Source organism: Balaenoptera ricei, chromosome 17, assembly GCF_028023285.1.
Source record: "Balaenoptera ricei isolate mBalRic1 chromosome 17, mBalRic1.hap2, whole genome shotgun sequence".
Classification (NCBI taxonomy): Eukaryota; Metazoa; Chordata; class Mammalia; order Artiodactyla; family Balaenopteridae; genus Balaenoptera; species Balaenoptera ricei.
This window is the reverse complement of record NC_082655.1, coordinates 36976605-37003996: the sequence shown is the minus strand read 5'-3', so window position 1 is coordinate 37003996 and position 27392 is coordinate 36976605. Positions and strand designations below refer to the sequence as shown.

General features: G+C 43.5%; 2 protein-coding genes across 11 annotated transcripts in view; one reads left to right on the top strand and one right to left on the bottom strand.

The window, feature by feature from the left end:
• VPS13B (vacuolar protein sorting 13 homolog B) overlaps nucleotides 1–14641 on the top strand; it is a 766991-nt gene extending 752350 nt beyond the window's left edge. For all 9 annotated transcript variants that reach the window (XM_059902238.1, XM_059902239.1, XM_059902241.1 and 6 more), the window contains exons 59-62: nucleotides 6026–6202; nucleotides 8505–8607; nucleotides 9105–9354; nucleotides 13068–14641. In XM_059902238.1, the coding sequence (XP_059758221.1) occupies nucleotides 6026–6202; nucleotides 8505–8607; nucleotides 9105–9354; nucleotides 13068–13316 (779 nt within the window). In that variant the 3' untranslated portion in view covers nucleotides 13317–14641. The remainder of the gene's footprint in view (nucleotides 1–6025; nucleotides 6203–8504; nucleotides 8608–9104; nucleotides 9355–13067) is intronic.
• Nucleotides 14642–15405: 764 nt separating this feature from the next.
• LOC132352013 (cytochrome c oxidase subunit 6C) lies at nucleotides 15406–24495 on the bottom strand. Of its 2 annotated transcripts, none has more exons than XM_059902245.1 (4): nucleotides 24417–24495; nucleotides 23206–23340; nucleotides 22112–22240; nucleotides 15406–15536 (listed from the first exon to the last, which is right to left on the bottom strand). In XM_059902245.1, the coding sequence occupies exons 2-3, from the start codon at nucleotides 23317–23319 to the stop codon at nucleotides 22127–22129; spliced, it is 228 nt and encodes a 75-aa protein (XP_059758228.1). In that variant the 5' UTR covers nucleotides 23320–23340; nucleotides 24417–24495; the 3' UTR covers nucleotides 15406–15536; nucleotides 22112–22126. The 2 variants fall into 2 exon arrangements, with proteins under 2 accessions (XP_059758228.1, XP_059758229.1); XM_059902246.1 differs by lacking the exon at nucleotides 24417–24495 and adding an exon at nucleotides 24272–24397.
• Between the last annotated feature and the right edge of the window lie 2897 nt (nucleotides 24496–27392).

The following is a 27392-nucleotide window of genomic DNA, read 5'->3' as shown; positions in this document are numbered from 1 at the left end:
AGCCCACAGCTGCATGCTTGCTGAAGGGAGCAACGGGCAAACCTCCTGAAGCGCTTGCTGCCTCTCTGCCACAGATACTGCAAACGCCTGCTTGTGTTTGGGAAGCACTTGAGCAATGTGCAAATGTCATGTAAACTTCAGTGAGGAGCCCACTTTTCCCTTTTATTTTTTTAAGAATGCCAGATCTGCCTGACTCCGAGTAATTGCCATTTGTCAAGCAGCCAGATGGTATAGCTAGAGATGAAGATTGCTAGGGGTATTTCCAAATATTACAAACGTTTGAAAAATAAGTTGCTTTGGAAAATCTATGAAAAGGAAGCTTCAGAGCTGAAATTTCACAGAGCAGGATTTTCAAGGGTATCTTTTGTTTATTTGTTTGCAAAGGAATTTAAAACTGTATTGCTTGGCAGCCTGCCTGCCGAGCATCTGAAGGAGTGTGCATCTTGCAGAGATCAAAGTGGCCCAAAGCAGGGAGAGCAAAGGTCAGAAAAGATGAGCTTGAAAGGATTTGTCCTCTCTCCAGGCTGCGGTTCTGTACATAACCCCCCCGACTCGCAGCGGGGCCAGCTGAGGCCCCGAGAGGAAGTCGTAAGATGTTACAACTTCAGGTTAAGTTACTAGAAAGTGTTCAAGCCCTCACCTGCGGTGGTGTGGGGCACGGTCCTGTGATGATGTGTGGGAACGGGGACCCGGGGTGGAGCAGCTGGTCAAGGAGCGACCCCGCCGGCAGAGTGGCTGCTCTGGGGAAGGGCAGACGGCGGGGGAGGGGGGGGGGGATCCGGTCCCGGTCCTCGGGAGCCAGCGGACCCCAGGCTCAGGTGTCCAGGCCCTTTCTCTGTGACCTCAGAGCTTCTCTTTTGTAAATTGGGGCTGAAAATTACTCTGCCGTTATTGGAAGTAATGCTGGTCAGTTGTGTGCCAGGCATAGGGTCCATGTTTGGTAAACAGCACCTTCATTATATTCTGGTAGCAAAGGAACTATAAGAGTTGCCTGGTTTCAGAGAGTGTCCCAGCAGAGAGAGACATCTGAGCAGTGGCAGGAGCATTTCTGCTTTAGTTTTAGTCCAGTGGGTTCAGTTGCTGTAACCACAGGAAGTGTCAGTGAGGTTATCTTGGAGCCCTCAAGCCATCATCTGGGAACTGTGGGACCTCTTTCTGCTAAGAATCGTGGATTTACATGCCCTCTGCTCTGGGCAGGAGAGCTTCCTTCTCGCTGTCCAAGCGCTTCTTGGATGGAGGCGCTCAGCAGAGGAGACCTGAGCCGGCTGGCACGTGGCTGTCCCCATCCTGACTAATCTGTTCTCTCCCCACCCAGAGAAGCCCACATCCACCACCCATTTTCCACAGTGTAAAACTGTGCCTGATGGTAGAAATCAGTTACGTGGGGAGCCATGGTTCTGCCTTTGTGATGTCACCCTTTCCAGCATGGCTCCTGTTATTAACCAGGGTAGAAAATCCTAAACCTTTGAACTTTGCTATAGCCATCATGTTTTGTACTCACTCATCCATGCAAGGAACCACTTAGCCTGTCTGTGGAAACTACAGTAGGCTCGTGGAGTCTGTGAGCCCCTAAGAGCTCCACTCCCAGCAGCACATGTGGAGCAGTGTGTCCATTTCTGTGCTTCTCAGGCTAAGGTTGGCCCAACCAGCTTCCTTTCCTGGAAGAGTTCAAGAATTCTCTGTATCCCACATAATCACTGGGTCATTTCAAAACGTCTGGTCCTTGATGTGTGGCAGGAAGAAAGGGGAGAGTAGGACCAACCAAGTCCCCTCACCTGGGAAAGTATAGATTTGTCGCCATTTAATCCATCCCCAGAAATGGTGTATGAAACTGCCAAATGCCAGTAAATGCCCGATTGAAGTTAGAGCTATTATCATATAATAGTTTGAAAGCCATGCTTGGTGAAATCAAAATGCTAGTTCCTCAGTTTCTTCCTTTATAAGACATAAACATAAATGACCTGGTCAGTAAAAAATATATTTAAATAACACTTCTGGGTTGTCAAAGTACTTTCACATGGGTCATCTTATTTGATATTCAAACCTAGGCATGAATGAGGTTAAGTGACTTGCCCAGGTGAAACCTCCAGGCAGGACAAGAACCTGGGCCTTCCCACATGTCACCCACCCTGGAGGGCTCCAAGCCTGGAAACGATCAGGATGTGGGGAGACTGAACAATTGACAGTTCCAGGGTAGGAAAAATACATTTCCCCCAAATGTTTATGGGTTTGATGGGCCTTCTTGACTCGGCTTGGCCCTCATGGGGACACGGTGGAGCGTTATGAGGCACTTGAAAAATCAAAGGACGTCTTTAGCTGTCCTGCCCAGCCCCATCGCCCCGGGATAGTGAGGAGGTGTTGGGCTGCAGAGAGATGCCGCGGAGGCTCCTGCAGGAAATCCACAACCGTTTTCAGAAAGCAGTGGCTTCTGGAAAAACTCTGTTTAGCCTGCAGAGTTGGCATCAGGCTTGCCTGCGTTTACCAGATCCGTTCCCCGGATGCCCCCACTTTCTACTTCACCCTGGAGCCTGCTGAGAGAGGATGTGAGCTCCGTGTCGCAGCTGCACGGCACGTCCCCCCCCAGGTGGGACTTCTCCCTGGTGAATACCTAAGGCAGGATGTCAGAACTCGCTTCCCTGGCCCGTGCCTGAGCTGGATGAAGCGCTGCTGGCTTTCCCAGCAGCCACACCTGCCTTGACGGCCGCTCTCGGGACGCCATTCGGAATCCCGACCACGTAGGCCTCCACCAGGTGAGTCGGGACGGTTTCGCGAGCGAGCGAGTGAAGAGCTCGGCACCGAGAAGGCGCTTAACACACAGTCCGGCTGATGCTGCCCTCAGCCATCAGCACCCTGCTTTGCAGTTAGAAGGGAATTTGGGAATAACAGACGTGCTTCCTTCTCAGTTTGCTCATCTGTCGTGGTCAAAACAAGCAAGCCTCAAGCCGGGATGCCTAATACACTCTGTGGGGTTCGTTTGTCCCTGGAACGTGAGCTGTGGAGCGGTGTCCCAGCCCAGGCCTGTGCCTCCGCTATTGTGATTTAAAAAAAAATGTTCAGAATAAAATTACAACATGTCATAAGGCAGTACCAAAATAGCCACACAGGCAGAACATTCATAGATAGTGACCCGGTGAGTTTTGCCTAAGGCTGGGGAGCAAGTCACAGAAGAGGTGAGGGAGGGTCTTTTAGTTCCCTTGCTTCACAGAGCAAGCCCTCCTCTTCCAGCAAAGGGTAGGAAAGGAAGCACGTCTGGGACTTCCCTGGCGGTCCAGTGGTTAGGACTCCACGCTTCCCCTGCAGAGGGCACGGGTTCGATCCCCGGTCAGGGAACTAAGATCCCGCATGCCGCGCAGTGTGACCAAAAAAAAAGAGGAAAGGAAGCACATCCGGCTTCTGCCCTGCCCAGCACACGAGGGGGGTCCGGGGAAGCGCCCCTTCCCTCCCTGCCTCACTTCATCACATCACAGCCGGCTCCATGTGGCTGCCCTCCCCGTGGGCCTGATGCCAGCGGACAAGTTTGGGGATCAGTCGCCGCTAACTAAAGCCTCAGAGCAGAGTTGGAGTGTATGGCAGTAAATAATTTACCAGTTGTGGGATTTAGCGGGATTACACTGCCTGAGAGACCCTCTGAAGCCCTGGGAGAGCTGCCTCTCAGGCTCAGCTGCAGACGCAGGCCGGGCTGCCGGTCTCTCACGCACCTGGAGCCCAGTGAGGTGTCGGTGTGTGTGACAGGCCGGCCTCCCGCCTGGGGCCTGGCACTGGCCCAGGGCATGCGCTCCTGCAGCTCCTTCTCTACCTCTTAGCATCTAACACCTTGTCACAGGGTTCAGGCTTTCCACTTCGGGGGCTGCCTGAAGAATTTATCTATCAAAGTTTATCTATCAGAGCCTTCACCGTGGCCGGTGGCTGGAGAAAGTGGAAGATCAAAGGGGAGTTTCACTGTGATACGGGTTTGCACTTAGGCAGATCCAAGTCAGAGCCTTGTGTGGATAATCACTGCTCTATGCTCCTTGTGCTGGTCAGGCCTGACACATTAAAGGAAAATGGGAGATTTTCACCTGCCCCCCAACTCTGTTTTAATAGTGTTAACGGCAATCTGCCCTTCAGAGAAGACATTTCTACCAGAAATACAGGCAATAACTTATTGGTGAATTTGTAATTATTTACCCCACCTTTTCTACTCTTAAGCATGGAGATCTTTCAAAGAAATCAGAAAGTGAAATCACAAAGTCTGTGTTCTTTGATTTGATGCTATTCACTTTGAACTGTCTGCTATGAAATGATTTGAAGAGAAGACCCCAGGGTTCTTGCCTCTCCCAGTGCAGCCGGTTCCATTAATACTTCCCAGCTGCCCTGACTTCTGACCTCATAGATGGAGAGCAGAACATCAGATTCCTCAGACTGAAAACAGGAGGCGAGCTCCCAGCCCAAGCACCAAGACACCGGGTGTCTTGGGGGGTGCTGAGACTGCCATCCCTTGACCCCTGATAGCCAAGGTGGCCCAGGCCAGCTGTGAGCAGCTTCTTCCACTTCCCTCATCATTTCTTTAAGAGGTTTGGGAAGCGGTGGTCTAGGCTGGGAAACAGACCTGTCGCCTCAGGTCATTCTTAATCTGTCAGTACATAAACTTAAATGGCTCTGTCAAAATTTAGAGGAGTGGAATCCATGAAGAACATTGGCTTTACAACTGACCCAAAGGAACTGGCCTTTCATTTTACTGGATTTCGTTCAATGGAATATTACTTGAAATTAGCAGGTCATTAACTGAGAACTGGAAATCTCCCTTTACCCAGGAGACTGAATTAGTGGCATTTGGAATAATGGGATTTGACATGTACTACAATTTCTACCAGGGGACTGTGCATTTTCATTAATCCTAGCAGGTTTGAGCTGAAAACAGAGAATTCTGTCAAGAATTGTAATGAAATTTCTACCTCTTACTGGGTTAGGGAACCCTTCCCTCTGACACGGCAAAAAATCTGGACTGTTGGGGCCTTTAGCCGAACTCATCCCTGGTCCCTCAAGGTAAGAGGAGCAAGGGGGGGACCCACAGAGGCTGAGGGATTCGCCCTCCAGCTCCGAGCATGGCCTGGCTGCCCCTTGGGAGAGCCGTTAGAGCAAAGTGCCGTGAGCGCAGGGTTTGTAGCTGTTCTCAAGTGAACGGTAAGTGGCCAAACCTCAGCTGAAGTGAGAGAAAAGGAAATTCTTCCAAGACTGGCAAAGGAAAGAGCCTGTTTTATAAACAGGATCAGTGAATAGCTTGGTGGTTAAGAGCGAGGCTGTGACTCGACTCCCTGGACTCCAATCCTGGCTCAAGCGCAGGGCAGCTGTGTGACCTTGGGAAAAACTCCTTAACCTCCCTGTGCCTCGGTGGCCTTGTCTAGGAACTGAGGGTAAGAGCCACGCCTGATTCCCTAGGGTTGTGGGAATTAACGATCTCCTACAAGTAAGCTCTTAGCACACAGTAAGCACTCAAAACAGATTTGCTATAATAGCAATAATAATTACTATATCAACAATTACTCTTATCATATAATTATTAACATATTAACATTACATTACTATTAAATAATTGCTCTTATTCTTACTAAAAGAGAGAACAAGGAAAGGGGCTGGCCCTTTTCAGTTTTTTCATCCTCTTGATTCAGTGAAAATGTACTAGGCTCACTCTCCTCCTAAGGAATTGTTAGCTCTTGTCCCTAAACTGTGTTGCCTGATTTCTGGAAAAGGATGTGTGGGTGTCACTTGGGAATAGTCTGGCATGTTTATTAAATTCGAAACTGAACTTCACAGATCCTGTGTTGGGCCAAACCCAGTCTGAACATTGTGTTTTGATGAAGATAATAATGTCTAACACATCCTCAGTGTACTTAGATAAATGGTAAACAAATGCATAGTAAAGAGCTTTATAATGAGGGTGGGGTTTCATTTTCAATCCAAACAAAACTGTGCTCCAGATTGAAGGTTTTCTCTTTCTCAGGATTTTATGCATCAGTCCTCACCCGGGGCTTTTTTTGTTTTTCAGGTGCAATTGCTGGTATAGTCGATCAGCCAATGCAGAACTTCCAGAAAACATCGGAGGCTCATGGTTCAGCAGGACACAAGGCCAAGGGTGTTATCTCCGGCGTGGGGAAAGGAATCATGGGAGTGTTCACGAAGCCCATTGGAGGGGCTGCTGAGCTCGTGTCACAGACTGGCTACGGTGAGTCCTGGAGAACCAGCCAACTCAGACATCACCGATAAATTTGCGTTATTATACCAAGGTTTCCCTAAGATAATCTAGCCCCTCACATGACAGAGGAGTGAAAAATAAAATAGATAAATCTATAAATAAATAGTCCTTTTTCTTACTTCTTTATGCTTATTTACACAAAGAGTTGAATTGGACTATGACTAATAAATTACGATAATAAAATTATAAAGCCAGGAAATCAATTAATAATTTCAGTATATACAGGTCACAGAATCTTTTTACAGTCATTTAATAAAATCGACTTTAATGCAAAGTAACCAGTTAGAGGTTGAGGGCAATAAATCCAATATATTGAAGCAGAAAGTAGACTTACTTTTTCTGGTGAGCAACTTGAAAGAAAAAAGTAAGTTACAAAGCAGGAAGATATCTTTAAAAGACAATGCATATGTATGTGGAGAATGAGAGAGAGAGGAGCATGCGTGTGGCAGTGGGTGCATGCACTTGCCCGTGCAGCTTGGCGTCAGGCATGGCTTTCTCGCCAGCAACTGTGCTGCTCTTGCAGCCAGGCCCAGTCTCCTGGCCAGTGTCAGCGAAGGTGCATGATCTGCCACTGAAAACCCTTCCCTGAGCAGACAGGTGCGGAGAACTTGGGCTCGTGGAACTACCGCATTAGGCTGGTGCCAGGCCTCTCCACACACACACGTGCACGCAGGAGCGGTGGGTGCGTGCGAAAGGAAGCGCCTCCTCCTGTGCTAATTTTCTGCATTCTTGGCAGAGCGCATTAAAGTGACTTTACAGAACCAGGCAACTGGAATTGTTAGCTTTTTTTTTTTTTTTTTGGCCGGACCTCGTGGCTTGCAGAATCTTAGTTCCCCGACCAGGCACTGAACACTCGGCCCTTGGCAGTGAAAGTGCAGAGTCCTAACCACTGGACCGCCAGGGACCCTGGAATTGTTAACCTTTTTACCTAAAATCGGTGTCATCGTTTTGGTCATGAAGTGGCTGGCTGGCTGGAACCACAAACTACGGGCAGGAGCTTTGCATCTGTATCTGCATCTGGCCATAAAGTCTGCAGGGTGCATTTGACTGCGGCCTCCTGCGCCTCACTAGGTCTGACAAGAGGCAGCCCACACTAGGGCATAAAACCCGTGTCTGAAAGGAAGAGAGCGGGAGACGAGTGCCCACACTCAGGCAACCATCCGGAGAGGCTCCTTTAAGAGACCACACAGACAGGAACACGTGTTCCTCTCCGCTCTTCCCCTCACCTCCTTCCCCTCAAGTTCTGTCTCTCACTCCTTCTGTGGATGACATTTTCACTCGCAGGGAAACTGACAAAAAGAACTGCTGCAACTTATAACTGGACAAAGTTAAATGCTCCCTTATCAAATACTTAACACGTTAATAAAAACAGTATTCCTTTTTGCTATAGACTGCAGTGAGGTAAAGTCAACTTATACTTCATAAATTCCTCTGGTCTTGAAAATGCCATTGTCCCTCACTGTGTGTTTCCCAAGGCTGAGGAACTCTCCCTTATGTAAGAGCACCTCAGAACAGAGCCTCACGTGGGCCTTGCTGGTTTCCATCATTCCTGTAAAACTTTTATTACTGCACTGAAGGTTTTACAAACCACTAACTCTTAGTCTAATGACTGTGCCTCGTTTATAAACATTTACAAGTCCTCGGAAGGCACACATGCTGTACCATCTTTGGTTCCAAAGCGTCTCTCTGGAGGGCTGCATGACTGCTGCTGGGTGCCCTCGTCTGGTGCTGGCACAGGGAGAGCGCGTAGTAAACCAGAGGCCCCAAGAGCACTCATAAATGTATATGGATTCATGTTTAACAGCTGGATTAAGTCACTTAAATACTGCATCTAGACAAACCGTGTGCCTTTGTGTGCATCTCTGTGTACGTTGTGTTTTCTATTTCACCAGCCACAGCAGAGATACGGAAGTATTGTAATATTAAGCAAGGAAGTCAACTAACAATCTTGACTTTTGTATCACATAAATTGTAAATGATGTGTAAGCTATTGCTCCAGACTGATTACTCCCAGGAGCATTATGCGTCCTCTAATTGCCAGTCTATGCTTGGACTGTAGCTCATTCATATTTCAGTTTGCAGCTAATATAAGATCACCAGGGTTAAGAGCATTGCAATGTTTAATGATTATCTATATACTTGCTTCCAAAGATGTGATATCATTTTGGATCTGTAGCATTTTATGGATGGCTTTAAGCAGATGACATCACTGTAGCATGAAACTGTTTTCCAGAAAACAGCTAGTAAAACTCCCTTACTTCTCTTACCACAGGTATTTTACACGGAGCTGGACTTTCTCAGCTTCCCAAACAGCGCTATCAGCCAAGTGATCTGCATGCTGACCAGGCTCCGAATAGCCACGTCAAATACGTCTGGTAAAATTATCTAGACACTTGTTCAACTGTACACGTGCGCTGCATGTTAACAGGGCCTGGCTTGCTCTCAAGCTAACGGGCCACACTTCCAGGGGAGCCCAAGAGGAGCAGCTGTTTTTGGGGAAAGGCTGCCATCCACGGATCTGGGCTGGCAGCAGGACGCAATGCCCCCTCCCACACGTCCCACTCAGGGGAGGATGCGCACTGGCAGAGGTGCCCGGGCCTGCAAGAGGGCCTGAGATTCTCTATGGAGCCAGTGTTCTAATTAGGGGTGACATTTCTAATGGGGAGAAAAGGAATTACCAAAGCCAAGGGATATCTTTGTCTCCAGGAGGAGCTGGGTTCTGTTGACCAGAATCAGAATCAAAGTGACAATTACATTTCAAACTGAAATAATCAGATTGGTGAGGGCCTCTGCCTTGGTACAAACAGTGAGCCCTGATAAGTGACCATCTTTTCTAAGCTGGCTTTGGCCTCATTTTTCTCCTCTGAAACAGGAAAATGCTTCAGTCTCTGGGCAGACCAGAAGTCCACATGGCCCTGGATGTGGTTCTGGTGAGGGGCTCGGGCCAGGAGCACGAAGGGTGCTTGCTGCTGACGTCGGAAGTGCTCTTCGTGGTGAGTGTCAGCGAGGACACCCAGCAGCAGGCCTTCCCTGTCACGGAGATCGACTGTGCGCAGGACAGCAAGCAAAGCAACCTGCTCATTGTGCAGCTTAAGCAGCCAAGAGTGGCCTGTGACGTAGAGGTACGTTTCGGAAAACAGGGTGACCAGGGTCAGCTGCCGGCAAAGTTGAGACACAGGGTGACCGCAGGTACCAGGCATTTATGGGCCAGCAGCGTCTGGCGTGGGTGCTGGAGACCAGGAGGGCTGCCAAGGGGAAGGGGTGTGGGCAGCAAGGAGGCCGATGGACTCAAGAGCTGGGGCTAAGCCACCATAGGAATTGAAGGTTGGTTGTCATGGAGCTGGGGTGCTGGAGCTTCAAAACAAGCAGGTCTGAACAAGAAGGGCCAGGACCAATGCAGCAATTCCATGCAAATACTCCACGAAGCAGGCCTCCTGGTCTGAACCCCACAGAGCAGGCCCAAGTCTGCACGTGGCCTGGGAGTGACTGCAGCAGGTCACTTCAGCAGGGACAGGAGAGGACCGCCGTAGAAGTGAGGGGTGTCATGAGTGAAACAAGGCACAAGCAGTAGGCCTGACCTTTGCAAGCTCACAAACCAGGAGGCCTGACTCACTCCCCTCCCTCATCCCCAACTCCTGAGAGTTCAGGGTCAAAATTTTGTCAACTCTCTCCCATCCCCTGCCCTATATTTTGTGTGGCTCTGTGTTCCCTTTCCAACAGGACGGTTTCCCATCCCCGAAGTACCACAGGGTACCTCCTGGGGATGCTGCTCAGGCTCTTGGGGCAGCTCCCTGGCCACACAGCTCCTGAGATGTGTGCTGGCTGCTGGCTCCCGGCTCCACATAAGCTGATGTAGAATGGATGTTCAGGTGGGGCATTCTGGGTGTCAGGGGTCAGAGGTGAGCAGCAGTGCAGCCCGGGGTGAGCAGGTGCACCCACTGCAAAACTGCTCTGCCCCTGCCCTCCCTGCTGACTGCCTGATCCATGGGTCCCTGAGAGTTGACCTCAGAGACAGACATCTTTTCCCACACAGCTTGATGGGGATGGATCAGAGGCAAGGTGTAGCCTGCTGGTCCTAACTTAGGGTCTGAGTAGCCCCAGGAAGAGGACAGCAAACCTGCCTCCAGCAGGTCCTGCCTGATTCCTTCTTTCATTATTTTCTTCCTGGTATGGGAGCCTGCGTCTCCCTCACACCACTGTTTGCGTAAAATTATTTGAGAAGATGGAAGGCAGCCAACCACAACAACTCTGAGATTTCTCTAGTTTCTTGGATCGTAATCAGTCAGGCTTTAAGCTGGGGCTTGGCACTAAGACTACATTGCTGGTTCGAGTTGATGACTTTCTGGGAATAAACAGAGGTCAGATGTCCAGCCTGACTTTATTAGATCTGCCAAAATCTTCTGATCCAGATGACAATAAAGCAGCAGTGTTCTGGCTACAGGCCTTGGCAGGGGATAGTATCATTATCTTCAAGTCCTTGGTCCTTAACGAGAAGCTCCCAAAGCCCTGAGGAATATCTGTGACCATTGTTATTCCTTAGTTGCTTGGGAAATATTTCAGATCTTTCTTAAACTATTGAGACTAGAGAATCATCTTTAGCTGTTAAACTGTCTTCAACTGTGATCCTTCTCTTTGGCTTTTCTGCTTGAGGAGGGGGTACTGTGGGGAATTACAGCTGGAGGGGAACAGATCTCAGTTTCTCCGGGGGTTACTGAGGTGACAGGTGGAGTCACCCCTTCCCCCCCCCCCCCCGCCAGAAGTTGCCAAGGCTAATCGAGACCATGGGATCAGTGAGTTAGAGGCAGAAGCACTAACACTCCGGACGCCATGCTCACCACTCGTTTTCCATTGGTGTTCAGTGAGAACAGGGTTGGGGTGAAGGGGTGGCTGAAACAGAGGCAGGAAGAGATGACTGAGGGCGGGAATAGTGCAGGGCAGCTACTGAGCTTACACAGCAGCACCCGGCACTGGGCAGACCTGGGCAAACCGGTAGATACCAAGCATGCTTTCAGCCTCCAAACTGCACTTTCTCACTGTTTCCTTTACCTCTAAACCCCAACTCCTTATTAACAAAAAGTAACTGCCCAGATTAATCCTGTGTTCACACCCTAACCTCCTCCCTCACCCCGATGGGGAGACCCAAGCTGCAGAACAAAATGGTCTTTTTTTTGAGAGAGAGATAGTAGACCCTTCCTTAATAGCACTATAATCCAGTGTATTTTCAAAATGGGAGTAGGGGAGTCACTCAGCGGTGCTGCCTGACCATACATTTTCCTCAGTGGCCATGCCTAACCTAATCCACAGATGTGAAGCTGGGCTGGGAAGCCTACCCATTATCTTCCAGCGAAAACTAAAGAACAGTATTTTAAAATCTTTACATGAAATGGCTTTTCTGGGATTTTTGCTCTAGATGCTAGGAAACACAGCTCCTTTGAATTTTGGAAGGAATTAATTTGTAGGTGACATCATTCGGTATATTCAAATATGGCAGGATTTTTGTTAAAAACCAGCATTTGCTTTTCTTAGTTAAATGCAGCCATTTTTAGGGTAATAATTGCTTAATATGCCTGGCACATTACTGAAATCCCTTATGAGAGGCTCACAATGAATCAGGAGGTCAATTTATTCCTTGGCCATGTTCCTTTCACAACACGGGTTTTCCTGTGCTGCTGTTCAGGAGGAGCAATTAAGACTCTTGTGTATTCAGAGCTTTCCAGCTGAAGCCTGACCCCATCAAATGATATCATCAGAGCTCTGGCTTTTGCCTGGTGGTGCACAGCTTTCATCTGTCAGTGAATCTTTGGGGGCCTTTATTTTCTTTCCCAAGCTTAAAAATATGAGACGGAACTCTAATGGATGCCCTACTTATTCCTTATTTCTCTGGCAGGCAGACCTCCCTCTCTACCATCCCACTGGCTTTCTGCAGCTTTTAAGACACCCTTGGCTGCATCGTCTCTGTGCCCTACACAGAAATATATAAATTCTTTACTACTATTTCAAAACCTAAAAAGCCCTCATTAAAATGTTTATAATTCTTCCAGAGTAGTCTTCCCAGCATTTGGTAGGTAAAGACCACTGAAAGGTCAGTGGCTACCTGATCCCCACAGGTCAGTGGCTTACACAGGAGACTTCCCACTCCACTTGATTTACACAGTAGATGATACAGAATTTCAGGATGGGAGGAATTTATAGCTCCACTTGCCTTTGATGGGTACTTTCTCAGAGAATCTCTCTTAAGAACTTAGGTAGTATATCTCAGTTCTCCTATTTGAGTTCCACTGAAGATGAGCCAGACTTTTATGAACCATAAATGTACTTTGCATCCTCCCTCTTTTCCATAAAAATTTCCCCTTCCTCTGCCCAGTTTTTTTATTTTCTCTGGCTTTAAATCCTAGTATTTATAAAAGCAGAAAATGTTACAGTTCAAAAGGTATTTGTTTTTCTAATGCTCTGTCCAAAGCCACTGGGTTTGAAAGAGGTAAAGAGGTTCTGTCTGGAGAGGTTTGCGGAGACAAGCAAACAGAGCTTTTATCTCAGGGTTTAATGTTGATTAGATTCAAGCAGAGGAAAGACACTTTTCTCCTTTGTTCCTGGACTAGGCTAGTAAAGAGCCAGTGACAGATGTTTTGAGAGTTAGTTAATGAGTAAAATATTCTGAAATCGTCAACTTCAAACATGGGAGTTTTACACAACACCAAATGCTTATTCGGTGGCTTTATTAGATAACCTAAAAGGCACAACATCCAATGTATCAAGGCAAGAGAAGGAATGATTTTGTTATGGAAGTCTCCTTATGAGCGTTCGGCAACTTAAAAAATCTTTTTTTGCATCCCAGGTGGACGGAGTTCGAGAGAGACTGTCAGAGCAACAGTATAACAGACTTGTGGACTATATCACAAAGACATCTTGTCACCTGGCCCCCAGCTGCTCTTCCATGCAGACACTATGCCCTGTGGTGACTGTGGAACCTCTCCCTTCCACTGTGAAAACATACCATTATATGGTTGATCCACACTTTGCCCAAGTCTTCATCAGTAAATTTACCATGGTGAAAAATAAAGCCCTGAGGAAAGGGTTCCCTTGAGTCCCCTCTGAGGTGTTGATTCCTGCTTGTGCAATTTATTTCTGAAAAAGAAACCTAATGAGCTCTAACAACATCTAATGTGGACAAAACCCACTGTTCTATAATTGTTATAGTAATTTTCTAGCCTCTTCCAAAACTAATTCAGGTTCTTCCTTTTTCCCAAAACTAAGATACTTCAAAATTGAGTGACTGATTGATTAAAAAACCTATTCCTTTCCCATTTGGGGACAATGAACAGAATCCTATTATTAATCTTATCACGTGCAGAAAATACATTCCTTTTTGCTGTTTGCTAAAATTTCGACTATAATTAGGCTCTGTTAACTCCAACACAAAACATGGTCAGGCCTTGGAAACAGATTAAAACTTCATCCCCAGTTGCATCTGTTTTTAGGCTGAGACAACTGCCTAAATAAATACCCTCGTCTGCAGAGGTTCAGATTCTTTATATGAAATAAAATGCTTAGGAGCTTACTGTTTAACTTGTTAATAAATTTGTTACTTAAATGTGATGCTGTTTCTTTAAGTGAAAGCTGCCATGTACATTCCTAAACCTTTATGGAAATTTACAAAACATTCTGATGACTGTCCAGGTACATTTTTGGAAAAAATGTTTTTCTACTTTGTTTTACTAGGCAAGCTTAGAGAATCTTTTATCTACTGATAAAAACAGACCCCAGGTGCTCAGGTGAGTTTCTTTAGTTCCATAAGCAAAACACTACTGGGGAACTCCCACTACTGGATATTCTTATGGAAGGACTCACCCTGATGCACTGGCAGACTCAAGAACCCGAACATTAACCTGAACAATAGTTTATTTTGCTGACTTGGCTTGATCACAAGCATAAAGATATTCCCAGTATCTGACATTCTTTTGTATTTAAAGATGGATTTGGCTTAAGATGCTGGGTCACCAGGTACCACCTTTAATATTCAGTTAAAATTTGATACTCCAATTAAAACACATTTTTACTCATTACATCCAAACTTGGGCCTACAACCTGATACCTACAATTGTGAGATGCTAAGAAAATTCAATTTCAAATGCCCACTTTAACTTTCTTTAAACTTAAGCCTCACATGTTATTGGGCATAAGAGGTCACTGCATAGTTGTTTGCTGTTAATGGAAATTCAGGCTGAATATGGAAAAAATGGTTCCACCATTACTTTGCTGTAATCATACTCATTTAGGAAAGTCTTGTCAACCTCAAGAGTAACTATTTTTAAGACTGTAAATATGTATTAAGTCGTATGGTAATTTTGCATACTACTTTAAGAATTGTTATATGAAATTGTTTAAAATAAAAGGAATCCTTGAATTACTGATAACACATAAATGTGGGTTCTTAAAATGCAGCTTTTCACTCATACTTGGGTTTATTACAGTTTACATCATTGGAACTCAGGAATTTTGCACGAGTTAAAAAGAAAATTTTTGTTAACATAATAAAAGAACTGGTGATTAAATTAGCTGTGGCTAAAATACACTTAATTCTTAAAGCTCTCTGTAGTATCACTTTTATCACAACAAAACCACAATTATTAAAGGGGAGAAAGGTCCTAAGACCTCCCTGAAAAAATGTTATTACCACACTCTAAATTAGCAGACATTACTCAATCGCAATTCCAATTAAATAACACAACTTTTTCTAGACTAGATGTATATTCCATATTGTACAGTTAGGTCTTCAATAAAGTAATACTGAGTAAAGAACCTTAAATTTTAATTACCTACTATTACATCTGTCCAGTGGTTGGATCCGGTAGGGCAATCCAGTGACAATGAAGTCCAAAGACGTTTTATTGGAAAGGCAAGTCTCTGTTCCTTTTAAGAGCCCACAGTATAGTAGTCATGTAGGCTCATGCAGACCCCTTAAACCCATGGCCCAGGCAGTTACCTCAGTGAAATGGACAAAATGTGAGAGGAATCAAAAATGTCCTAAAACAATGAAAATTTTAAAAAATTATGAATCTTACGATGATAACTTGATTTCAATAAGTTAAGTTCTAATTTAATTCCAATGATATGACCAATTCTAATGCAAGTACCCTGAACTATATGTATCAGCAAGAGTAACTGCACAAAAATTTAGTGTCCACAGTATTTGTTAATCGTTTATTTATCATGAGAAACTATTCCTTAGCCCAGATATTAGTAGTTCATAGTTCAGGAACACAGGTAAGTGACAAACTTCCATGGAACTCAACCCAAAGAAATTCTGTGGAGAAAAACAGAGTGGCCAAGTTAATGACAATCATTCTCTTAATACCTCACCACCCTGGAGATCCCCTGAGGTCTACTGCTACCAGTGGAAGCCACACTTTGATCACTCACCCTTAGCCCAGGAGCAGCCCTGTTCAGGCTGCCTGGGCTCCAGGTCCATTCTCCCCCAGGCTCCCTAACCTCCCTGACCAGCCTCTTTTCCACTTGGGACATTCACACCTTACTTTGGGGTTTTTTTGCTTTCATTTACCAAATTCTGCTTTTTTTCTTCAAGTCCACCCCCCTCTGTTCCCTTCTCATACCCATACTGTTCTTAAAAACCAGTAGCCCATCTGTTCTAAACAACATTTCTATTCCTATCTCCAAATCTGTTCCTCTTTTTCTTATTGTTTTTTAAACAATCAACTTCTTGTAAGTAAAAGGTAAAAAAAATATATTTTAAAAAATCAGCCTGTTAACATCTGATTATGAAATGCATACCCACCGTGGAAGTTTTGAAAATTTCAAAGGTACAAGAAAACAGCAATGTTAAGATTCCACACACAACCACTAATATTTTCTTGATCTTTTTACCTTCAGCCTTTTTTTCTGTGCACTCTTTAACATAGATCACCCTTTACAAAATACATTCTTAGTTTTCTATTCTACTAATTTCTGTTACTCTGTGATTACCAATTCTAAGGGACATAATAGTCCATGATATGAATGTCATAAATTCCTTATCAATTTTCCAACCACTGGGAATAAGGTTGTTTTTCTACTATTATATATATTAAACTGTGGCATGTATCTATCTGTGACCAGATACCGCCTTTATATTAAATATAAACAACTATAGAAATGGAATGTAATAGAATTGAATCTTATATTAAGCAAAAGTTATTCATAGTCAAAATTATCCTTGAATCTTTTAGAAAACTGACCTGAGTCCAATACAGCAGGTCTCCCCCACACCCCAGATCTTGGGAACGATCACACACACACACACACACACACACACACTCTCACACATACATATATATGGCAGTTGGAATGCTCCTTCAGGAACAGTCTGCCTGAAAAAAAAATAGCACATTCACATTCCCCTTGTCACAGCAAACTCACACTGGGGTGGTAGACAGGATCTTTAACTCTACTTGAATTGTTCTACCTTACTATTTTGTTGAGCTTGAATGAAGTTAAACACATGAATTACAAGATTCCACAGTACAAATAGTTTCACCAGGTACTGGACACATGCTTTCAAATCAATTTAACAGATGACCTTTCCTCAGCACACAAGCCAGTCCTCTTCTAGACAAAGAACCTTAATCACACTGTCCATAAGGCAGTAGACCTTAACCACCCAAACCAGAATCTCTGGAAAGCCACCAAGTCACCTATGGACATCCAAATAACAAACTAAAAATAACAAACAAACTAAAAATAACTGTCAAAAACTTGTTTTTTAAAGCACTTCTAAAAATGTGATTTTCCTGATGCCAATCTAGCAGTAATAGCACAACATGCAAAATGATTCTGAACATAAAATCAACTTCATGTCAGCAAGATGGTGCAATAACAAAGCTCCATACCCCTACTCCCGAAGAGAAAACGCAACGACACATGGACCAAAGTGTGTTTGTGAGAACTGCACAAATCAATTAAGCTGCAACAACCAAGCAAACACCTAAATATGAAAAAGCTGCACTCAAAATGGCAGGAAATGTCGTGCACTTTTTTCTCACCCTTGCCCCACCCCCTCCTCAATGCAGCAGTGTGGTCAGGAGGAAAGTGACCAATTCCTGACTCCTCCTTCAGGGCAGAAGGAAAAGAGAAGACCCTGCATGCAATGTTCTGGCTTATTTGAGGGGTTCCCAAGGGACTGCTTCTATCTTTATCTCAGAGCACTGATGAGAATGGTGACAGAGTTTAAGTGACTTATGAGACACCACCAAAAAGACCAATGTATGTATTCTGGAAGTGCGAGAAGGGGTAGAGAGTTTATTTGAAGAAATAACGGCCAAAACCTTCCCAAATTTGAGGAAAGAAATGGATATATAAATACAAGATGTTACTGGAAGTAAGATGAACCCAAAGAGACCCAACACGAAGACACATTATAATCCAACTGTCAAAAACCAAAGACAATGGATCTTGGAAGCACCAAGAAAAAAATGATTCATCGCCTACAAGGGAGCCTCTGTAAGATTATCAGTGGATTTCTCAGGAGAAACCCTGCAGGTCACAAGGATGTCAGATGGTAAATACAAAGTGCTCACACACACACACACAAAAATTACCAACCAAGAATACTATAACCAGCAAAAATGTCCTTCAAAAATCAGGAAGAAAATTAAGACATTCCTAGATTTTAAAAAAAACTAAAAGATAAGGAATTCATTACTACTAGATCTGCAATGAGAGTTCTTCAAGTTGAAACAAAATTACACTAGACAGGGACTTCCCTGGTGGCACAGTGGTTAAGAATCCGCCTGCCAATGCAGGGGACACGAGTTGGATCCCTGGTCCGGGAAGATCCCACATGCTGCGGAGCAACTAAGCCCGTGCACCACAACTACTGAGCCTGCACTCTAGAGCCCGCAAGCCACAAGTACTGAAGCCCGTGCGCCTAGAGCCCACGCTCCACAACAAGAGAAGCCACTGCAGTGAGAAGCCCGCACACTGCAACACGAAGAGTAGCCCCCGCTCACTGACACTAGAGAAAGCACATGCACAGCAACAAAGACCCAACACAGCCAAAAATATATAATAAATAAATTAATAAAAAAATTACACTAGGCAGTAACTCAAAAGCCATGTGGAAATATAAAGTTCACTGGCAAAGGCAAATATATGAATAAATATAAAAGCCAGTGTTGTAACTGTTTCATATCCCCACTTTTAATTTTGTAGGATTTAGAGACAAAAGCTCTAAAAAAAAAGAAATCTATGTTAATGGGTACACAATATCTAAAAATACAATTTGTGGCATTAGTAACAAAGTAGGGGAGCAGAGTTGTAAAAGAGAATTTTCTATGTGATTGAAATAAGTTGTTACCAATTCAAAATAGATTATAACAATAGGTTGGTTTAAACTCCCCAAAAGTCATAGATCTGAGGAATGGATACAAAACAAGGTCCAACTATGAGCTGTCTACAAGAGATTCACTTTAGATCCAAGGACACACATAGTTTAAAAGCTAAGGATGGAAAAAGATTCCATACAAACAGCAATCAAGAGAGCAAGAGTAGCTATACCAATAGCAGACAAAACAGACTTTAAGTCAAAAAATGTTACAAAGACAAAGGACATTATATAATGATAGAAGGGTCAATTCACCAAGAAGACAGATTATAAATATCAATATATATGCACCAAACATCAGAGCTTTGAAATATATGAAGCAAATGCTAACAGAATTGAAGGGAGAAATAGACAGCTCTACAGTAATAGTGGGTGACTTAAAATACTTTCAATAATGGCTATAAGAACCAGACAGAAGATCATTAAGAAAATAAGTGGACTTGAACACTACAGACCAATCAGATCTAAGAGACAAATACAGAACATTCTACCTAACATGAGAATACACATTTTTTTTTCTCAAGTGCATATGGATTAATTGCCATGTTAGGCCATAAAACCAGACAATAGATGTTAAAATACTGAAGTCACATGAAGTATCTTTTCTGGTCACAAGAGATGAAACTAGAAATTTATACCAGAAGGAAAATAGAAAAATCCACAAATATGTTGAAATTAAACATACTCTCCAACAACCAGTGGGTCAAAGTAGATATCAGAAAAGAAATTTAGGACTTCCCTGGTGGTGCAGTGGTTAAGAATCCACCTGCCAATGCAGGGGACACAGGTTTGATCCCTGGTCCGGGAAGATCCCACATGCCACGGAGCAACTAAGCCCATGCACCACAACTACTGAGCCCGTGCTCTAGAGCCCGTGAGCCACAACTACTGAGCCCGCGTGCTGCAACTACTGAAGCCCACGCACTTAGAGCCCGTGCTCTGCAACGAGAAGCCACCGCAACGAGAAGCCTGCGCACCGCAACGAAGAGTAGCCCCCACTCGCCACAAATAGAGAAAGCCCACGTGCAGCAAAGAAGACCCAATGCAGCCAAAAAATAAAGAAAAAAGAAATTTTAAAAAGAAGATCAAGTCAACAACCTAAGTTTACACCTTAAAAAGGTAGAAAAAGAAAAGCAAGATAAATGAAAGCTAGCAGGAAATAAAGATTAAACAAAATAGTGAACAGAAAAACACTAGAGATACATCAACAAAATCAAAAGAGCTGGTTATCTGCAAAGATCAACCAATATAACAAACCTTTAGTCAAACTAAGAAAAAAGAAGACTCAACTAAAAACAGAAATTAAAGAAGGGACATTATGTCACCAAATTAGATCACCCACATGAAATGGAATAATTCCTATAAACACACAACCTACCAAGAAATAAGAAACAGATTAACAGACTTATAACTAAGTAAGGAGATTAAATCAGCAATCAATAACCTCCCAACAAAGAAAAGCCCAGGGTCAGACAGCTTCACAGGGAAATTCTACCAAACACTTAAAAAAGAGTTAAACACCAATCCTCCTCAAGCTCTTCCAAAAAACTGAAGGGAGGCGGGGGGGAACACTTCCAAATTCACTCTATGTATTTTTTGTTTTCTATATATTTATATTAATACATCTTAAACATTTCTGTATGGCGGACAGACTGGCCCCCACCATGTTTTCCTGAACCTCTCACATGTCTCTTGTGGCCACATCTGACTCACCATCTCATTTAAGAATATAAAACATTCTATAAGACCAGCATTACCCTGATATCAAAGTCAGACAAATATAACACAAGAAACTACAGAGCAATATCCCAAATACAGATGCAAAAATCCTTCAAAAAATACTAGCAAACAATTCAACAGCTCATTAAAAGGATTACATACCATGACCAAGGATGATTCAACATATGAAACTATACCACAGAAGTATAAAAAAGCCACATGATCATCTCAACTAATTCAGAAAACGCATTTGAAAAATTCAATACCTTTTCATGATTAAAAAAAATTCAAATAAAGAACAGAAAGAAACTACCTCAACATAATAAAGGTGATACATGAGAAACCCACAGCTAATATACTCAATAGTGAAAGACTTAAAAGCTTCTCCAAGGTCAGAAAAAAAAAAAAAAAAAACAGGGATGCCCATTCTTAACCCTTCTATTCAACATAGTACTGGAAGTCCTAGTCAGAGCAATTAGGGAAGAAAAAGAAAAGACATCCAAATTGGAAAGGAAGAAGTAAAACTACCTCTGCAGATGACCTGATCTTACATGCAGAAATCCCAAAAAGATTTCACACGCACACAAAAAACTGTTAGAATAAACTCGGCAAAGCTGCAGGATACAAAATCAACGCACGAAATCAGCTGTGTTTCTAGACACTAACAATGAATAATCAGAAAAGCAAATTAAGGAAACAATCCCAATTACATTAGCATTAAAAAAAAAATACAATTCTTAGGAATAAGCTTCACCAAGGAGGCAAAAGACTTGTATACTGAAAGATACAAAACACTGCTGAAATTAAAGACAAAAATGGAAAGACATCCTGTGTTCATGTTCCCTTAACATCGTATCCAAAAATTAACAAAATGGATCAAAGACCTAAAGGTAAGAGCTAATAAAACTATAAAACTTTCGCAGAAAATATAATACTTTACAACACTGGATTTGTCAATGATTTCTTAAACATGACACCAAAAGCACAGGCAACAAAAGAAAAATTACATAAATTAGACTCCACCAAAATTTCAAATGTCTGTGCATCAAAGGACACAATTAACAGACTGAAAAGGCAATCCATAGAATGGAAGAAAATACCTAAATCATATCTGATAGGGAGTTTTAAATAACTCCTACAACTCAACAAAAACAATCCAATTAAAAGTGGGCAAAGGACTTGAATAGACATTTCTCCAGAGAAATGTCCAAATGGCCAAAAAGCATGGGAAAAGATGCTCAACATTATTAACCACTAGGGAAATGCAAACGAAGACCAAAATAAAACAACACCTCACACCCATTTGGATGTCTACTATCAAAAAACCAGAAAACAAGTGTTCACAAGGATGTGGAGTAATTGCGACCCTTGTGAACAGAAGTTGGTGAAGTGAAAAATGGTGCAGCCACTATGTAAAATAGTATGGCGGTTCCTTAAAAAATTAAAAACAGAACTACCATATGATTCAGCAACTCCACTTCTGAGTATATACTCAAAAAAGTATTAAAGCAGGGTATCAAAGAGATATCTGCACACAAAGCAGCAGCATTATTCACAGTAGCCAAAAGCAATCCAAGCGTCCATTAACAGATGATTAAACAAAATGTGGTATATAGATAAAATTGACTACTTAGATGAAAAGAGTTCTGAAGACTGGTTGTACAACAATGTAAATGTATTTGACAATACTGAACTGTACACTTAAAAATAGTTAGGACTGTATATTTTATATATATTACCACAGTTAAAAGATTTTAAACAGTAATTTCAAATAACCATATTACCTTTATATTCCAAAATTACTTTGCACTCTGAAAGATACCAGCCTTCCTCATCTCCTCAAAATCTTTTATGGAATCATAATTTCTGTAGAAATCTGCATATGCCTTCTTTCTTGGTTCAGCTACAGCAAACTAAAAAGTAACATATCACATTTAGGACTAATTTTTTTTAATTATTAGAAACAATATCTAAAAGACAACATAAATCACCAAGTTTTTGTTCACCTTGAATCCTACTTATCTTGAATCCTATTATTAAGGCCCTTAAAGAGGTAATTAAGTTAAAATGAAGTCTTTAGGGTGGGTCCTAACCCAACATGACTAGCATCCTTAGAGGAGGAGAAAATTCAGACAGAAACAATGCTAACACACAGAGGACCATGTGATGAGAGGGAGAAGACAGGAATACAAAGCCAAGGAGAGAGGCCTCAGAAATCAACCCCACAGCCAACTATTTTTTTGGCCGCGGCGCAGGGCATGCAGGATCTTATTTCCCCAACCAGAGATAGAACCAGTGCCTCCTGCAGTGGAAGCACGGAGTCTCAACCACTGCACTGCCGGGGAAGTCCCCCACAGCTATCCTGATCTTGGATTTTCAGCCTCAAAAAAAACCATTTCTATTGTGGAAGCCACCCAGTTTGTGGTATTTTGTTATGGCAGCCCTAGCAAACTAAAACAGCTTCATTTAAAGATGGAGGACAAGCTACCTGGGGAATAAGATACTTTCCCATCACACTTAGGTGGGTGGAGAAAGGGTAAGAGGAAAGGAGCACATTAAAGAGGGAATTTCTTTAAAAGACTCTAGGGACTTCCCTGGCGGTCCAGTGGTTAAGACTTTGCCTTCCAATGCAGGGGGTGCGGGTTCCATCCCCGGTTGGGGAGCTAAGATCCCACATGCCTCGTGGCCAAAAAACCAAAACATAAAACAGAAGCGGTATTGTAACACGTTGAATAAAGAATTTTAAAATGGCCCACGTCAAAAAAAATCTTAAAAAAAATAAAAGACTCTATATGTTATCTATGAAAATAAAATACATTTTCAAATTTAAAACACATTTTTGGACCATGAGCACAAAGTAAAAATAAAACATACATACCTTATAGAAAGCTGCAACTCCCAAGGAGACAACGAATGCTCCAACAATATGAAATCGCAGACGCTTGGCCAGAAGGCCACGCATCTGAGGTTTTGTCAAAGAACTGGAAGCCATGGTAGTTTTTCTCCTTGACAGCTAAAATAATAAAAGACAACTCTTAGAACATAAGATACCTAAAGAACTCTTCTGCATAATGCATTTTAGTACCCAGAGAGGCACAGGCAGGACAGTGGACCTACTCCTCTCCCGAAGCCTAAGGTCTTTACTGGCTTAGCGGTTTCATCTTCTCACACGGTGGACGACCACCCTAAATAAGCAAGATGATCGCAGAAAAACAGTAGTAACCAGGAAACAAGAACGACAAAAACCTCACCCAACTACAGGGAAGATTAGCAGCGGCTCTGGATGGGGAATCACAAGTGCAAACATTCCTAGCATTAACTCTACAAGCTTACTACCAACTCATTTCAGCCTGTGACACAGCTGTTTTCCCACTTTATTGAGAAAACCGGGATGCAGGAAGGTTACGGGACTATTTCAAGGTCACGCAGTCAAGAACTAACACTCGGGCGGGACCGTAGCAGGTCCCGCAGGGCCCACTTTGTGACCCGGGCCTGAAGGCCGCGGCGCGCGGGCCGGCCTCCCGACCTTCGGCGAGCGCGGCCCGGGCAGGGGCGGAAAGGTCGTGGGCGCGCGCAGGGGGCTGCCGGGAGCCCACCCCTGCACTCCTACCACAGGCCCGGTGACCCTCCTGCAGCTTCCCAACTCCAATCACAAACGCTACCACAAAGCTGACGCCCACTAAGGGCCGGCGGTGCTCCTTGAGCCTCTGGAACGGATGAGGAAGAAACCACCTTCCCTTTTTGTAGGTGAAGACACTGTGACCAGACAGGTCAAAAGACGCAACGAAGGTCACGCTGAAGGCGGTAAAAAATCAACGGCCACCGGGCCCGGGTCGGCTGTCTCAAAAGCCCGGCGGTCCCTCGAGGCCCCCTGAGCAAACCCGGCCCCCGTGGGGCCCGCGCCGCCGGCCCGCCTCCCCTAAAAGGCCGCAACGAGGACTTGCTGGGGTCGACGAGGGCGAGAGGTCCGAGGTTTTCCGCCCCAGAGATGCAGAGTAACGATTCAGCTCCAATGTAGACCGACAGCAGGCAGCAGGAGGCGGCAGGTACGGGAATCCGAACGAGGGACGCAAAACGCGCAAGACTCACCTCAACAACGACGTCCTTGGAGAAATGGACGGCGTTCCACCAGTGCGCAGGCGCATAAATAGAGGGAACAGAGAGAGGATCCGGCTACGGTGGCCCAAAGAATACAAAAGGCCTCCGGCGCACGTCCCGCTGTTCAGAGCTGAAGTTAACCTGCATATTTAGCCTCTTCTCTGTGTAACCTTGGATTCAGGGTTTGAACTTGTGAGTCAGTTTCCTTAGTCAAGTCGAGAAATTGATCTTACTCATACACAGAGTTGATATGAACTTATTGGGGAATTCAAAGATTTTTAATATGTGAATTTTTTTTTTTTAATGTACCCTACAAAATACAGCACAAATCATCCTGGGCATGGATTGCTCCAACTATGTGCACAAACCAACATTTTCATTATGACTATCCTTATGCATCTAGCCACTTGTTTGGGTAAAGAGTGAATAAAACAGCCAAGTTCCAGGAACTCACAGCCCAGCAGATGAGAGACATAAACTGAGTAACATCAATCCCAAGCAGTAGGCGCTACCATAGACACGTGACCCTGGTGCTGCAGAAGCAATTACCTGCTTGGAAAAGCTGAGCAAGTTTGGATGGAAGTATTTGTGTGGACTTTTAGTAAAAGACAAGTGTTTTAAAGCAAGGTATCTGGAAGTTTATGGAAAGTAGTGTGTAAAGTAAGGCTCTTGTGCCTTAGGATTGTCAGACTTGGTTTTTATTGAAATAACCTGGATTTGTACTGCATTATTCAACTCAGCAAGTACTGTGAAAGATTCATAGGATACATGATATTGATTCAACATATATAGATTGAGCAATTACTAGGTACCAGGCTCTGCTATTAGCAGGGCAGATCATCAAGGAGGTCATGGAGTCTTTGTCCTCAACTTGTTAACAGATGGTTCTGGGGAGTGAAACCTTTCAGCCACACAGAAATGGTGCTAATTGAAGGTCAAAGTGGACTTGTACCTCAACAACATTTTTTTTCAGACTTCTTATTTTTGTCGAAGACAAGTTCGTGTGCCTGAAAAATGGTGAGGCCAAACAAACTGAGATGTCGGAGTTTAGAGCAGAGAAAGGTTTATTGCAAGGGCCAAGCAAGGAGAACAGGCAGCCCGTGCTCAAAAAAACTGAATTCTTCAATGGTTTGGGAGGAAGAGTTTTTAAGGGCAAAATTTGGGGTGAGGGCTGCAGAGTATGTGACTTTCCTGTTTTTGGCTGGTGGTGAAGAAACAAGGTGGTGTTCTGGGAATCTTGTGCTCAGCCTGAAGTTACATTCCTCCAGGAACTGGGTGGGGGCCTTAGTTCCTACCGAAGAACTCAAAGACATATTGTTATATATCTGTGAGGTGAGTTATCTGGGAAGCGAGTCTTAGAGAGTAAATACAGACCTCAAGTAACAGAACTAGAATTTAATATCCATTGAAACACAATCTTTTTCTTTCTAAAATTACCCTCACTTTTACCAAATATAGCCGAATTAAGACTAATTTGTTTACCAAATAAGTCTGGTTAATTGGTCACATAGGGTTTTTTACACTGGCTGTACTGGAACTTTTCATAAGGAGTCTCAGACAACTTTTTTTTTTTGAATTTTATTTAATTTATTTTTTTATACAGCAGGTTCTTATTAGTTATCTATTTTATACACATTAGTGTATATATGTCAATCCCAATCTCCCAGTTCATCACACCACCACCACCTGCCACACCACTTTCCCCCCTTGGTGTCCGTATGTTTGTTCAGACAACTTTTAATAGGCCTCTCAAGGCCAGGAAAGTCATGCCAAGGACTTGCCATTAGATTCTGCCTGGGTGAACTTCTCTAGAGTTCCCCAAAATATCAAGATTCCTGTACCTGCCAGGAGGCAGCCTTTCTTGTTCACCTGATAAGTCTGTTCAGAACCTAAGAGTTTCCAATTTCTGGATGGATCAGGTAGAGAGAAAAGATAAATGTTTTAGTTCTACTTACAGAGGGGTAATTTACCAAATTGCTTTAAGTCATAATTACCATGAGGGGAAGGGTTTCTTTATATCTGGAAAACACAGATCAAAACCAATAATATTCCAGATAAAAACCATGAAAGTTATAACCATATTCATCAGTTCACTGAGTAAGCAATTATTTTGTTAGTAGTTTTATGAAGCCATCAGATTTTCCATTAGGATTCTTTAATTTCTTACCCAGTTCAGCAGTATGATCTGAAATTTACCAGAAACTGTGCTTGTCCAAAAGTCCTTCCTATGAATCTTCTAGAAGATGAAGCACTTTTGAAAAAGCATTGGAGTACAATAATAACTGTCTATACATGACAAAAGACTTTAAAAGGCAGTTAAACACCTGATTATGATGTAATTGACAAAGAAACTTTGTTACTGCTGTGACACACAACATTTTAAGATAATAACTAGAATAATGACTGATAATGTTAGGGGGTCCCTGGAGAAAAAAGAATCAGTTATAGCTTTTTGACATAAGAGAAGCCATTTTAGGCCTCAGCCATTTTGTGATCTAAACCTGGCAACAATGCTTGCTCTTGAACAGGTCTCAGTAATAATAATCTTAAGGGAACAAAAGAACTGTTATCAGGCAAGAGAAGTAACAATAACAAAGATAAATCAGATGTAAAGACTCCCAGTTCTGTTTCCATGGTAAAGGCTAGCCTGAAGCACTTTCTTGAGCTGTTTTGCAGAAGTTAAACCCCCTTGGGCACTCAGTCACAGGATCAACTGGAACCCTAAGGGGTGATGATGACTTTTTCTGACCCTTGTGAGTTCAGTCAACTAAAGCTTGGACTTGGTTGAACTTGGCCCCAATTCAATGCTGAACTCTCCTCTGCTCAAGCCCCTTCATGAATATGCAGGTACCCTTAGCTTAAAACTGCCCCAATTTTGCTGCTGGGGAGACAACTGCTTTGGGAAAGACCCCAGTCTTCTCCTTACTTGCTGCAAGTGGTAAAGCCATCCTTCTCCCTATGTTTGGC

Bases quoted from the DNA above. Each gene is read 5' to 3' on its own strand.
- LOC132352013 (XM_059902245.1), bottom strand. From the start codon at position 23,319: ATGGCTTCCAGTTCTTTGACAAAACCTCAGATGCGTGGCCTTCTGGCC. The intron at 22,241-23,205 runs GTATGTATGTTT...GTTACTTTTTAG, and splicing joins GAGTTGCAGCTTTCTATAAG to TTTGCTGTAGCTGAACCAAG.